The sequence below is a fragment of the Nycticebus coucang genome, chromosome 16, assembly GCF_027406575.1.
Source record: "Nycticebus coucang isolate mNycCou1 chromosome 16, mNycCou1.pri, whole genome shotgun sequence".
Classification (NCBI taxonomy): Eukaryota; Metazoa; Chordata; class Mammalia; order Primates; family Lorisidae; genus Nycticebus; species Nycticebus coucang.
The window spans coordinates 88,557,379-88,572,475 of record NC_069795.1 but is presented as its reverse complement, the minus strand read 5'-3'; the positions used below and the strand labels follow the sequence as shown (position 1 = coordinate 88,572,475).

General features: G+C 42.0%; 1 protein-coding gene across 2 annotated transcripts in view; it reads right to left on the bottom strand.

Annotated features, from left to right (window-relative positions):
* LIPH (lipase H) overlaps window positions 1-15,097 on the bottom strand; it is a 73,371-nt gene that overhangs the window by 2,272 nt on the left and 56,002 nt on the right. The window contains exons 9-10 of one of the 2 annotated variants that reach the window (XM_053565571.1): window positions 8,281-8,454; window positions 6,081-6,183 (exon numbers count right to left, since the gene is read on the bottom strand). In XM_053565571.1, coding sequence (XP_053421546.1) covers window positions 6,096-6,183; window positions 8,281-8,454 — 262 coding nt within the window. In that variant the 3' untranslated portion in view covers window positions 6,081-6,095. Of the gene's footprint in view, window positions 1-5,481; window positions 6,184-8,280; window positions 8,455-15,097 lie in introns of those variants that run through there. The other variant, XM_053565570.1, reaches the window with a different exon arrangement.

The following is a 15,097-nucleotide window of genomic DNA, read 5'->3' as shown; positions in this document are numbered from 1 at the left end:
AACTAAGGAGACAACAACCAAAGCAAACAGACAACCTTCAGAATGGGAAAACATATTTGTATATTATCAATTGGGCAAAAGCTTGATAACTAGGATCTACAGAGAACTCAAATTAATCAACAAAAAAAGACCTAACAATCCCATATATCACTGGGCAAGAGACATAAATAGAAACTTCTCTAAAGAAGACAGACAAATGGCTAACAGATGAAAAAATGCTCATCGTCCCTAATCATCACAGAAATGCAAATCTAAACCACCCTGAGATATCACCAACCCAGTGAGAATGGCCCACATCACAAAGTCCCAAAACTGCAGATGCTGGCATGGATGTGGAGAGAAGGGAACACTTACACTGCTGGTGGGACTGCAAACTAGTACAACCGTTTTGGAAGGAAGTATGGAGAAACCTCAAAGAATTCAAACTAGACCTCCCATTTGATCCTGCAATCCCATTACTGGGCATCTCCCCAGAGGAAAGAAGAATTCTTTTTTCATAAGGACATTTGCACTAGACTGTTTATTGCAGCTCAATTTACAATCGCCAAAATGTGGAAACAACCTAAATGCCCACCAACCCAGGAATGGATCAACCCAAGCTGTGGTATATGTACACCATGGAATACTATTCAGCCATTAAAAAAGATGGAGACTTTGCATCTTTTGTATTATCCTGGATTGAAGTGGAACACATTCTTCTTAGTAAAGCATCACAAGAATGGAGCAGCAAGAATCCTATGTAGTTGGGCGGTGCCTGTGGCTCAAAGTAGTAGGGCACTAGCCCCATATGCTGGAGGTGGAGGGTTCAAACCCAGCCCCAGCCAAAAATAAAAATAAATTGCAAAAAATATATAAAAAATCCTATGCAGTCAATTATAATATGAAGGCAGTAGGTGAGCTAATACAAAGGGGAGTAGGGGAATGAGAGATGGGGAGGGGGAGGAGGGAAAGTGACAGGGGTCACGCTGTATGGTACACCACTTGGAGACAGGACACAATTGTAAGAGGGACTTTACCTAACAAATGCAATTCTTTGTACCCTCAATGAATCCCAAACAAAAAAAAAGAATGAGCTCAGTGAGTAGGGCGCCAGCCCCATATACCAAGGGTGGTGGGTTCAAACCCAGCCCTGGCCAAATTGCAACAAAAAAAAAAAAAAAAAAGAAAGAAAGAAAGAAAAAAGAATGAGCAAGACTTCCAAAAGCTGAAAAGGGAGAGAATGAGTGAGCTAGGGCCCAAGTAAAGCACTTGAGGCTCGTTTCAGTGAAGGCTAAAATATATGAAAAAAGAATAACCTGGGGCCAAGCAGAACATTGAAAGCAGGCTGAGAAGTTGGATTTTTAATATTGTAGATGATGAAACATCAACAGAAGTGTTTAAGAAAATGATTCAGGGTGGTGCCTGTGGCTCAAGGATAGGGCGCCGGTCCCATATGCCGGAGGTGGCGGGTTCAAACCTAGCCCTGGCCAAAAGCCACAAAAAAAAAAAAAAAGAAAAAGAAAATGATTCAGGGCAGCGCCTGTGGCTCAGTAAGTAGGGTGCCAGCCCCATATGCTGAGGGTAGCGGGTTCAAACCCAGCCCCGGCCAAACTGCAACAAAAAAAAAAAAAGAAAAGAAAATGATTCAGTTCCCGTTTTAGGGTGTTAGCTTTGGCAGGTGATTAGAATTCATGTTCCGTTGATAGCTGGAAATGCCCTGATTAGAAAGGATACAGCCCTTAGCTAGGACCACAGCACTAGGAATGGAGGGAGGAAGATGGACATGCTGGAGGGAGTTGACTTGATAGGACACATGACTGATTATAGAGTAAGGGCTAGAGATGCCGTCAAAGTGTTAATCACCTAGACAACAGAAAGTGAGCATTCTTTTTTTTTTTTTTTTTGTAGAGACAGGGTCTCACTTTATGGCCCTCGGTAGAGTGCCGTGGCCTCACACAGCTCACAGCAACCTCCAACTCCTGGGCTTAAGCGATTCTTTTGCCTCAGCCTCCCGAGTAGCTGGGACTACAGGCGCCCGCCACAACGCCCGGCTATTTTTTGGTTGCTGTTTGGCCGGGGCCTGGTTTGAACCCGTCACCCTCGGTATATGGGGCAGGCGCCTTACCAACTGAGCCACAGGCGCCGCCCGAAAGTGAGCATTCTTATTGTATCATTTAAAGAATCTACTGAGCCTGATAGTGAGCACCTGTCAGAATTCATATGTAAAAGAGCCCAGCAATTCCACATCCAATAATTTAACCTACAAATATACTTACAGACAAAGATACATGTTTAAGGGTATTCTTTAAGCTTTCCTTTCCTTTTTTTTTTGTTTTTTTGTTTGTTTGTTTCTCTGTTTTTGTTTTTCACTCTGTTGTTCTGGGTAGAAGGCCATGGCATCATAGCTCACAACAATGTCACTCTTGGGCTCAAGCAATCCTCTTCCCTCAGCTTCCTGAGTAGCTGATACTACATTGCTCACCATGACGCCCTGCTAGTTTTTATTTTTAGTAGAGGCGAGATCTCACTCTTGCTCAGGCTGATCTCAAATGCCTGAGCTCAAGCAATCCACCCACCTGAGCCTCCCAGAGTGCTAGGATTACATGCGTGAGCCACTACCCCTGGTCTCAGCCTTCTTTTTAACTTAAGAGATTGGGAACAACCAAAATGCCCATCAGGTGGGGATTGACTGGGTTAATTATGATATAGTCACAAATGGAATACTAGGTAGCCTCCCCAAAGAAGAAGGCAATTCTATATATACTGATAAATGGTGCAGTTACCAGATAGATGGCTAGGATAAAAATTGAACAAACAAGTTGCAGTCTGACAGTATACTATGACTCATTTTCAAGGATAAAAAATAGGATATACTTTATCTTTTCAAGATATGAAAGTATTTACAAATAAAATTTTTCAATGTCTAGGATTTGTGTCAAAATAATGGGATAGACGTTCAGAGAGTAGGAATATAGATAGAATAAGATTGACTGTGAGTTGATAATTGGTTCAAGTTGGCTGCTGGACACATGGATGGTTGTAATGCTATTACCTCAGTTTCTGTATATGTTTGAAATTGCCACTAAAGAAAAAGGAGAGAGGCCAAGCACAGTGGCACACACCTTTAATCAATCCCTCACCGTTGGGAGGTAGAGGTGGGATGATCACTGAAGCCACGAGTTGTAGACCAGCCTGGGCAACATAGCAAGACCCCATCTCTACAAAGAAATTAAAGTCCTAGCTGCTAGGGAGGCTGAAGTGAAGGATCCCTGGAGCCCAGGAATTTAAGGTTACAGTGAGCTATGATCATGCCACTGCACTCCAGCCTGGGTGACAGAGTGAGACCCTGTCCTGCCATCTGGCTGTCTCTGGGCCTGGCAAATTTCTACTCTTTTGTCAATACTCAGGACAACTGTCACCTCCTCTGACAAGCCTTCTCCAGTTCCCACAGACAGAAAAGTTATTCCTTCTGTATGCTTAGGGTACTCTGAGAAGTATCCGTACTCCTATTGCAAATGTATGTTCCAGTGTCATTATCCATCATGACACGGACAGTGGACATTTCCTTAAATGAGGCAATGTCTCATCTGTCGTTTGTCTGTCTCAACCCTCAACCTATGCTTGTCTTATTATTAGCACCTAATAAACGTGTGTTAAATTAAGGAGTCAGGTCTATTGAAGACAATAATTAGTTTCATTTGAAACATGTTGACTTGGAGAAACCAAAGAGATAGAAAAGGAGAGAAAGGGTCTGAAGAACTGAGCCTGCCGAGCCTAAGCCAGAAGAGTGTGGGGCAAGGAACAGAGTAGGGCACACACCAGCAAGGCTCCTGCTCTTAAGGATGTGACCTCTGTCACTCTATCACTTAACTCTGCCTAAGCTTCAGTGTCCTGTGTTGTAAAGTGGAGCTGTTGAGAGTTCTTACTTCATGAGGGTTGTTACACAGGATAAACTCAGGCATGTAAAATGCTTATTATGGGGTCTGGAGGGTGCTAAGTAGTTAATGAATGTCACCTGCTGCTACTTTCCTTCTCCTGGGGTTTCCAGGAGGCCTCCTCCCCTTCCGTCATTTCAACTCTCTCCTCTAGACAGATGACCCCCAAATCTAATGTTCCACCTGAGCTCTGGATTTTCTCCTGCTTGTTGAGTGGTGGTGCAGGCCAGAGCACAGAGTATGGGCTTGGGTGATGGTGGACAGGGCTTATGTCCTGTTCTGCACTCACAGCTTCAGACTTTTCACAAGTGACATCATCTGAACACCTGTTCATCCACTCACCCACAGAGGAATACTGATACTTGTTTCACTGGAGTGGAGTAAGCTTCGTCATGTCTACTTCCTCCATGGCACTTACCATGTTCTATTATTATATCTCCCCAATAAATCTCTGTGAAAAGAAATCACAGCCTTAGCCGGGCGTTGTGGCGGGCGCCTGTAGTCCCAGCTACTCGGGAGGCTGAGGCAAGAGAATCGCTTAAGCCCAGGAGTTGGAGGTTGCTGTGAGCTGTGTGAGGCCACGGCACTCTACCGAGGGCCATAAAGTGAGACTCTGTCTCTACAAAAAAAAAAAAAAAAGAAATCACAGCCTATCAGTCTACCACAATTGCTGAGGAAATGTGGGAAGGAAGGATGGTAAGATGTCCAAATGGGCAAGAACATCACAGAGCCTCACTCCACTCAGAGTTCAGTCATCCCTCACTTCAGTAAAATCAGACTGTGCACTAGATACATGTGTATATCTGTAAGAATCTGTGCCACAGGAATCTAGTTACAGATTACTATAATTTAGGCAATAGGCCATTCCTTACAATGAGGCAATCACCTACAACACTCAGGAATCCCACAGACCCTCCCGCAATGGCGACAGCTGTGGGACAAACCCTGCCCACCTCACACTGGGCATCTGGCCCCAGGGATTGTCTTTGCTTTGTGCTGGCCTCTCTGGCCTTAGCCCTCTGGGACCTGTAGACTTGGTTGCTACTGTCATTCCAAATTCACAGATCACATGTACCTCCAGTGAAGCCTAAAGATTCTTCACACTGGAAGCTTCAGATGTTCCAAGAACAAACTGGATTTTGCTTTGAATTCACATGTTAGCAAAACACATTATAGCATTGTTCCCAATGATTAACACTGATTACATCTAATAGGCGGAGTTATGGACAGCATTTGTTGCATTTTGCATCTCTGAATTTTTCTAAATGTCCTTCAATAATCAGTAACAAGGAAAATAAACATTTCTTCAGGATTGCTTAAGAGGATTGCCTGGCAAATGAGTCTTCTCCACCGTAGGTAAAAAACAAGCTCTGCTTTCCCTTCTTCTGTCACTGTGCTGAGGCCACCCCACTTCTGCCTCTGCCCTTCTTCTCTCATCCACTTAATGACCTAGGCCATCCTCACCTCCCCCACTTCCTCCGTGTCCCAGTACTTCTTTAGAGAAGGCAGGAAGCCAGAGTGTGGCTTTCTTCTCATCCGAGTAAAAAGCCCAAGAGAGAAACTGGTATTAATAAGAGAGGCCCTTTTATTGCATATTAGAGTAGCCCTATCAAAATAAATAAAAGCATATTCACATTTACCAAACATCTCACAGATGTGGCACCCATGGGATTTCAAAAAACCCTTCACAGACTCCCTTCCCAGACCTGCAGGACAGCCCCCTGAGGTAGGTAGGTCAGTTTCACTCCCCCATACACATAGGGAATGGGAGGCATTTAGCACAGAGATGTGAAGTCAAGTCCAAAGAGAGGCCTCCAGCCTGCCCCTCCAAGATGCTTGACCTGCAGCTGTGATGGGCAGAAAGGCCTGTGTGATGGCTAAAGAGGCAGCAAAATTGACAGGTCAGAACAAATGAGGCCCCAGGACACAGCGGAGACAGCGCCGGCTGCCGCAAGCCTGGCTATTTCTGACTTGCCCTAGTTAGGGGTTCCCTTCCTAGGCTCATTTTATAATCACTAGGCTGTCTGACATTGTGCAATGTGACATCCGTAGGACACTAGTGAAAAAACACTTGGTTTTCAGTTCTTTTTGTGCCTTGAGGATAAGTTGAGGTGAAGCTTTAAAAGAGCCTGTAGTTGTCACTTTCTTGATATTACTGGTGCCCACCTGTCTTGGCAACAGTTACATCTGCAGCTTTGAGCAAAGAAGAGGTTGAAAGACTGTTTCAACATTTTCCATCAGGACAAGATCATACCGACACAATTGGGGCCTGGAAAATGGAGACAAAATATACTTGTCAATAAAATTGCAAAAATACCACATTCTAGTAAATTGTATTATATCCTTAGGATATGAAATTACAGTAGAACTTCCACAGTTCTACCACCTTCCTACTCGACCACCTCACGTTGACCTAATTTTCATAAACTAGACAGGCACCACACGTACATATCAGTGCACAAGGCCTAGTTCCTTATTTAGACACCTCCATAGGCTGATCAGTTTGTTACAGTCCATTGGGTGGTCAATTTACAGAGTTCTACTGTATTTAGCAATTATTTCTAATAATATGGGGACATGCTTGTAATAAATAAAATATCAATGAGAAAGTAGGATGAAAAATTTTATTTACTCTATAATTTCAACTAGGTTTAAAAACAATAATAGAAAGAAAGAACCAGGGCAGCGCCTGTGGCTCAGTGAGTAGGACACCAGCCCCATATACCGAGGGTGGTGGGTTCATACCCAGCCCCAGCTGAACTGCAACAAAAAAATAGCCGGGCATTGTGGCAGGTGCCTGTAGTCCCAGCTACTTGGGAGGCTGAGGCAAGAGAATCGCCTAAGCCCAAGAGCTGGAGGTTGCTATTAGCTGTGACACCACGGCACTCTACCGAGGGCAATAAAGTGAGACTCTATCTCTACAAAAAAAAAAAAAGAAGAAGAAGAAGAAAGAACCAAAAATATCAACAATGGTTGCCGCTGGATAATTACAATTCTGGTAATATTTTTCTGCTTCTTAAAGCAGAAAATATAATACTTTCTATACGTTCCAGATTTTATAAAATGAACATGTATTCCTTTGATATTCAGGAAAAAGGTATTTAAAAGTCCTACCATTTTAGAATGTAATGACTATCTTCTTAGAAAAAACTATTGTATTGTTAAATATTTTAGAGTATCCTAAGCTTTCAAGAAAAAGGAATTCATAAAGTACCAACTGTTCACATCATTTCTTGTCTGTCTTTCTCTGCCCACAGATAGATGCTAGGCAGTTGTCACAAAAGATACACAAGAATGGAGACTTTACCTCTTTCATATTTACATGGATGGAGTTGGAACATATTCTTTGTAGTAAAGTATCTCAAGAATGGAAGAAAAAGTATCCAATATACTCGGCCCTACTATGAAACTAATTTATGGCTTTCATATAAAAGATATAACCCAGTTATAACCTAAGAATATGGGGAAGGGGGAGAGGGAGAGGAGGGAGAGGTGAGGATGGGTGGAGGGAGGGTGATTGGTGGGATTACACCTGCAGTGCATCTTACAAGGGTAAATGTGAAACTTAGTAAATATAGAATATAAATGTCTTAACACAATAACTAAGAAAATGCCAGAAAGGCTATGTTAACCAGTGTGATGAAAATATGTCAAATGGTCTATAAAACCAGTGTATGGTGCCCCATGATCACATTAATGTACACGGCTATGATTCAATAATAAAAAAAAGCCAAAAAAAAAAAAAAGATACACAATACATTTCTATACTTATATTTAAAAATATAAAGTATATTTTATATTTTCTTTTTCTCCATCCATCTCCCTTTCTCTTTCTATCTCTCTCTACATACACACTGTTGTTTATTTTTTCTGAACCAATTGAGAATAGATTGTTTATTTTTCAGTATTTCAGTGTGCCTTCCTGAAGAACAAGGACCTTTTCAGTACAATTATCAAATTTGAGAAATTAACATCAATATGATACTTTCAAGACTCTGAATGGAGTAAAATATTCCAGTTTTCTTGTACCTTTTTTATAGTAGGCTCTGTTTAATCAGTTTGCCAAATTATATAATGTTTTCTTTTCTACAAGAAATTATCAATTTGCAAGCAGTGTAGGTGGTTAGGGAGGAATTATATAACTTTAAGCACAGAACAACATTATTTCTTTGGCATACTGGGCCATTTATCTTTGACCACATAAGATTATGATTTTCTTGGATTACTGGGCTACTTGCTGTTAATAAAAACAATTTCTGGAAACTCCTTTACTTCTCGTCATTGTGAATGAGGGAGGCTTTTTAAAACATCAGATCAAGGAGATTGAACAGGATCCAACAACATGGAAAACAAGGGCGTGGCTTACCTTTCTGGATAGGCAAGGGACCTTAACTTCATTCGCAGAATCCTGAGTTTGTACTTAGGGCCTATTACAGATCCTGTAGAGAACACCAAGGATATTGCTGCCACTTTATCCAGATCTTGGTTAAATCTTGCAAGTAGACTCACTTGGTGGTATTTCTGAAACGTGGCAGGTTCACTGAAAGAAAGAAATAATATTGAAAAACAAAGAGGCTAGGATTATAGGCGTGAGCCCCTGTACCCAGCAGATTTTATTTTTATTATAGTTCACAGTTCTAAGAACACAAGACAGATACCTACAAACCAGTGTTTGTCAACCTTTTGTATCTCACGGCACACTTGAACCTGTGTTAAATTTCCATGACACGCTTAAATTATATTGATCAAAAAAAAAAAAAAAGAGGGCGGCACCTGTGGCTCAGTTGGTAAGGTGCCAGTCCCATATACCGAGGGTGGCAGGTTCAAACCTGGCCCGGGCCGAACTGCAACAACAACAAAAAAATAGCCGGGTATTGTAATGGGCACCTGTAGTCCCAGCTACTTGGGAGGCTGAAGCAAGAGAATCACTTAAGCCCAGGAGTTAGAGGTTGCTGTGAGCTATGTAATGCCATGGTACTCTACCTAGGGCCATAAAGTGAAACTCTGTCTCTACGAAAAAAAAAAAAAAAGAGTTAAGAGGCTTGGCACCCATAGCACAGTGGTTAGGGCACCAGCCACATACACTAAGGCTGGCAGGTTCGAACCCAGCCTGGGCCTGATAAACAATAACAACTGCAACAAAAAAATAGCCAAGCATTGTGGTGGGCGCCTGTAGTCCCAGCTACTTGGGAGGCTGAGGCAAGAGAATTGCTTAAGCCCAAGAGTTTGTGGTTGCTGTGAGATGCGACACCATGGCACTCTACTGAGGATGACATAGTGACACTCTGTCAAAAAAAAAAAAGAGTTCAGAAAAGCAATATAGGGCGGCACCTGTAGCTCAAAGGAGTAGGGCACTGGCCCCATATACTGGAGGTGGCAGGTTCAAACACAGCCCCGGCCAAAAACTGCAAAAAAATAAAATAAATAAATAAATAAAATAAAGGTTCTTTAAAAAAAGAAAGAAAGAAAAGCAATATACTTACTGGGAACAAAATGGCAGACCAGAAAGATCATTCAGCTGAGTGCTTCACGTAGGACTGGGAAAAAGAGCAAACCCAGCAACACCTAGCACAGGGACCAGGCCTGGAGTAATAGCTCCAGGGAGCACAGCGAGGAGGTGGTGAGCTGGATGTAGTGTGTGATCCAGAGTGGTGGAAATCTGAGGTATTGGGCAATTCATTGTGACCCACCAGGATCCGATGGCCTCCTCCACAGAGATCTAGGACCAGAGGAACCCTTTCTAGAGTTTTTGGTTTGGTGGGTAAGCTGTGAGTTGAGTGGAAAGCTTGGAAGAGTGGGAGGACTCTAACAGTATACCACACCAGATTTGAATACCAGTTGGAGTGGACTGGCCATCAGTTTGGTGGCTGGTGAGACAGCCATAGTAGGAAAGTAATGGTGGCAAGGGGACTGCCATTGTGGGAAGGTTGTGAGAAGGTCTTAGCAGGGGCCTAAAGCACAGCCGTCTTAATTCTCCACAGGAGAGGCTTAGGGACCCCTGCACCTCACAGGAACTGGAGTCAGGGGACACTGTGAGACTGGCCCCTGAATGACTCAGGAGAACTTTAAGACCTCAACCCAGCAGGGTCCGATTCCTGAGGAAATCAGGTGATCACAAAAGTCAACTAAGTTAGGAATTAAGGACCATAGAGGTTACTGGCTCTGCCCTCCATCTCCTAAAAAACCCACAGCGCCACCTGATGTCCTGGTGACATATTGCAACATTATATATTCCTATTAAAGTTGGTCCCTTCTGCTATCCATATTGCTAAGGCAGTTTTGGCTATTTGAGCTTTTGTTTGTTTGTTTTATTGTGTTTTACTTTTGCTAATTTGTTTTGTTGGTTCTATTCTTTTTTTTTTTTAATTGTAGAGACAGAGTCTCACTCTATCACCCTTGGTAGAGTGCTGTGGCATCACACAGCTCACAGCAACCTCCAACTCCTGGGGTTAGGCGATTCTCTTGCCTCAGCCTCCTGAGTAGCTGGGACCACAGGCACCTACCACAACATCTGGCTATTTTTTTTGTTGTTGCAGTTTGGCCAGGTCCAGGTTTGAACCCGCCACCCTGGGTATATGGGGCCAGCGCCCTACCCACTGAGCCACAGGCACTGCCCCTTGTTGGTTCTATTCTTTTTTTTTCTTTTCATTTTTAATTTTTACATATACATGTGTTTATTAGGTTTCCATTTTTTTGCCTTCACAAAATTAAAAAGGCTTAAAATTTAATAACAATGACAATGTTTAAGATAAGGACTAGAAACAAAAACCTCCTAAAGAACGAACATAAATACATTCAGAAAAGGAATCAGACAATTGCTACATCGAAATATTAAGCAATAAAAATAACAATAATAATGCAAAGAAAGTAACATTCACATTGTCAAATAAGAGTATGTCTATTATAGAATGCTTTGACTCTGAGATTCAGTATGGAGTCATCAGTTAACTTATTATTATTTTCTTTAAGTATCAAAAAATAGACAACTAATATTTATGAATAAAAGTAAAAGATAATTTCGAAAAACAGATCATGCCAAATCTTATAGACAATTGGAAAAAAAAGAAGTACTTGAAAATCATACTACTTGATCTGGGTATACCTGATATTAAAATTGGAGAAAATACATTATTATAAAGGGGAAATTACAAATACATGTCACTTATAAATGAGGATGCAATATCCTAAACAACATATTAACAAGTTAAATTAAAAATTAATGATTAAGGGCGGTGCCTGTGGCTCAGTGAGTAGGGCGCTGGCCCCATATGCCGAGGGTGGCGGGTTCAAACCCAGCCCCGGCCAAACTGCAACAAAAAGTAGCCAGCATTGTGGTGGGCGCCTGTAGTCCCAGCTGCTCGGGAGGCTGAGACAAGAGAATCGCATAAGCCCAGGAGTTAGAGGTTGCTGTGAGCCATGTGACGCCACGGCACTCTACCCGAGAGCGGTACAGCGAGACTCTGTCTCTACAAAAAAAAAAAAAAAAAAATTAATGATTAAGTAAGTTGGTTCTATTCTTAACTTCCATTTTTACTTTCATCAACAGCAGGGACTCCTGTATTTTTGGTCAAGAGGAAGAGTTTGGCTGTCCTGAGGCTGGTAAGGAGCTCCTAGCCCAACCCCTCAAACTGCTTGAATTACAGGAGTGGCCTTAACACCGTACTAATCAATATCATTTCTTCTATTACTCTCATTCTCTCTTCCTGTCCTCATTCTCTCCTATTCATCAATTCTTTTCTTTCATCTCCCTTCCCTTTTTTTTAATTTTTCTTTTCTTTTTCTCTTTCCTTCTTTTCTCTTCTTTCTTTTCCTCTTGTTTCTCTCTGCTTGCACTTTACCCTTCTCTTCCTTTTGACCTAAGCTCTGAGACAAATTAATTTCAAGCAAAGGAGGACACGAGAAGGAAAAAGGAGGTGAACAGGTAGAAAGAACACATGAGGAGGAACCAACAGAAAAATTCAGGCAACACGAAAAACCAAAACAGAGCAACTCCCCCAAGGGACCGTGAGGCAGCTACTGCAGAAGACTCCACCTATAAATAGTTAATGGACTTGACGAAAAGGGAATTTAAAATATAGATGATAAAGACAATAAAAGGCCGGCCCCATATGCTGAGGGTGGCGGGTTCAAACCTAGCCCCGGCCAAACTGCAACAAAAAAAATAGCTGAGAATTGTGGCAGGCGCCTATAGTTCTAGCTGCTCGGGAGGCTGAGGCAAGAGAATCGCCTGGGCCCAAGAGCTGGAGGTTGCTGTGAGCCGTGTGTCATCATGGCACTCTACCGAGGGTGGTAAAGTGAAACTCTTGTCCCTAAAATAAAAAATAAAATAAAAAAGACAATAAAAGGAATGGAGAAGAAAATGGAAAGACAGAACCAGAGATATGTAGAATATAGAAAGGATATGGTGGAGCTTAAGGAAATAAGGAATGTAAAGATGCAGTGGAAAGTATCAAAAATTGGTTAGACCATGGAGAAGAAAGAACCTCAGCACTAGAGGATAAAATTTTTGAGTTAACCCAGGTAGTCAAAGGGGCAGAAAAGAAGAAAGAGAATGCAGAACAGTCACTTAGAGAACTATGAGACTCCATGAAGCATTCAAAAATACAAATAATAGGGATCCCTGAAGAAGATCATCCCAATGGAATGGAAACCCTACTGGAGACTATCATAAATGAAAACTCCCCAAGTTTTACTAAAGATCCCAACACACTCTTTTCAGATGGATATCGAACCCTGGGTCATCTCAACTCAAACAGAGTTTGTCCAAGATGCATTGTTATGAACCTGTCTGAAGTCAAGATGAAAGAAAAATTCTGCAAGCAGCCAGGAGTAAGCACCAACTAACCTACAGAGGCAAAGTCATTAGGATGACAGCAGACTGTTTTTTTTTTTTCAGTTTTTGGCTGGGGCTGGGTTTGAACCCGCCACCTCTGGCATATGGGGTCCCACTCCTTTGAGCCACAGCGCCAACCGACAGCAGACTTTTCAACTGAAACTTTCCAAGCCAGAAGAGCATGGTCATCCACCTTCAACAAAATAATTTTCTGTATCCTACTAAATTAAGCTTCAAAATTGATGGAGAAATCAAATCTTTTGCGGATATACAAACACTGAGGAAATTTGCCACAACAAGACCAGCTCTACAGAAATACTTAGACCTATTCTCAACACTGACCATCAAAATGGACCAGTAGCAAAGTAAATACCTAGAAGCTAAAAGTCAAAACTTAGCTTCCACAGTGGTGTGAAAGATAAAACTACCCAACGACTTTCACAAAACAAGATGAATAGAACTCCACCACACTTATCAATTCACTCAATAAATTTTTTTTTTTTTTTTTTGCAGTTTTTGGCCAGGGCTGGGTTTGAACCCACCACCTCCAGCATATAGGGCCAGCGCCCTACTCCTTGAGCCACAGGTGCCACCCTCACTCAATAAATTTTAATGGATTGAATTCACCATTGAAGAGGCAGAGGCTGGCAGATTGGTTGCAAAAGCATAAGCCTTAATCTTTTTACCCCCAAATGTTGTTGACTGATAATGAGTTAACTTGTGCTTGCATGTGCATCAGATATTGCAATGTTGTTTTTTGTTTGTTTGTTTTTTTGTGATTTTTTGGCCGGGGCTGGGTTTGAACCCGCCACCTCCGGCATATGGGACCGGCGCCCTACTCCTTGAGCCACAGGCACCGCCCAGATATTGCAATGTTGTTTTTTTTTTTTTTTTTTTTTGGAGACTAAGTCTCAAGCCGTCCCACCAGGTAGAGTGCCAGGACATCACAGCTCACAGCAACCTCAAACTCTTGGGCTTAAGTGATTCTCTTGTCTCAGTCTCCCAAGTAGCTGGGACTACAGGCACCCACCACAGTGCCTGGCTATTTTTTGTTGTTGTTATTGTTGTTGCAGTTGTCACTGTTGTTTTTTTTGAACCTGCCAGCCTTGGTGTATGTGGCCAGCACCCTACCCATTGAGTTATGGGTGCCACCTAGATATTGCAATTTTTAGAACACAGGCTAATGTAGGATATTGTAAAAGCTTTCTTGACTCTATTTTATGCCACAATGAATTAGGGAAAATTAATCCAAGCTTTATGAAAATCTACAGGAAAGATATCCTGTGGTATGAGCTGAGTGTGGGCAGAGCAGAGATGGTAAAAGAGCTTAAGTAGATAAAAATACAATGAAGTAGGTTTTCAAAATTAAAAAGAAAAAAAAGCACAAGCCATTCATATGCTGACTCCAGGAAACACACTTGAACTTGAAGGACAAATCAAGATTCAGGGTTAAGGGATAGAAAACAGTATTTCAAGCTAATGGAAATCAGAAGAAAGGAAGGGTTGCAAATTTATTTTCAGATAGAAGTGGATGTAAAGGGTGGCACCTGTGGCTTAGTGAGTAGGGTGCTGGCCCCATATACCAAAGGTGGGGATTCAAACCTAGCCCTGGCCAAACTGCAACAACAACAAAAAAAATAGCCAGGTGTTGTGGCAGGCACCTGTAGTTCCAGCTACTCTGGAGGCTGAGGCAAGAGAATCACCTAAGCCCAAGAGCTGAGGTTGCTGTGAGCTATGATGCCACAGCACTCTACCAAGGGTGACAAAGTGAGACTCTGTCTCTAAAAAAAGAAAAAAAGTGGATGTAAAACGACTAAAGTTAAGAAAGACAAAGATGGACACTTTATATTGGTCAAAGGAACAATACAACAAGAAGACATTTCAATTTTAAATATTTATGCACCCAGGGCAGCGCCTGTGGCTCAAAGGAGTGGGGCACCGACCCCATATACCAGAGGTGATGGGTTCAAACCCAGCTCTGGCCAAAAATAAAAAATAAAAAATAAATATTTATGTACCCAACTTAAATAATGCCAGATTTATGAAACAGACATTGATGGGTCTGAGCAATATGATATCCCAGAACACAATAATCTCCGGGGACTTTAATACCCCTCTGACAGAACTCATGGGATCCTCTAAACAGAAACTAAACAAAGATACAAAGGACTTAAATGTGACCCTAGAACAAATGGATTAATAGACATATACAGAACATACCATCCCAGAGCTAAACAATATACATTTTTTCGTCAGCCCATGGTACATACTCAAAAACAGACCATATCCTAGGATACAAATCAAATCTTACCAAAATTAAAAGAATAGAAATTGGGCGGCGCCTGTGGCT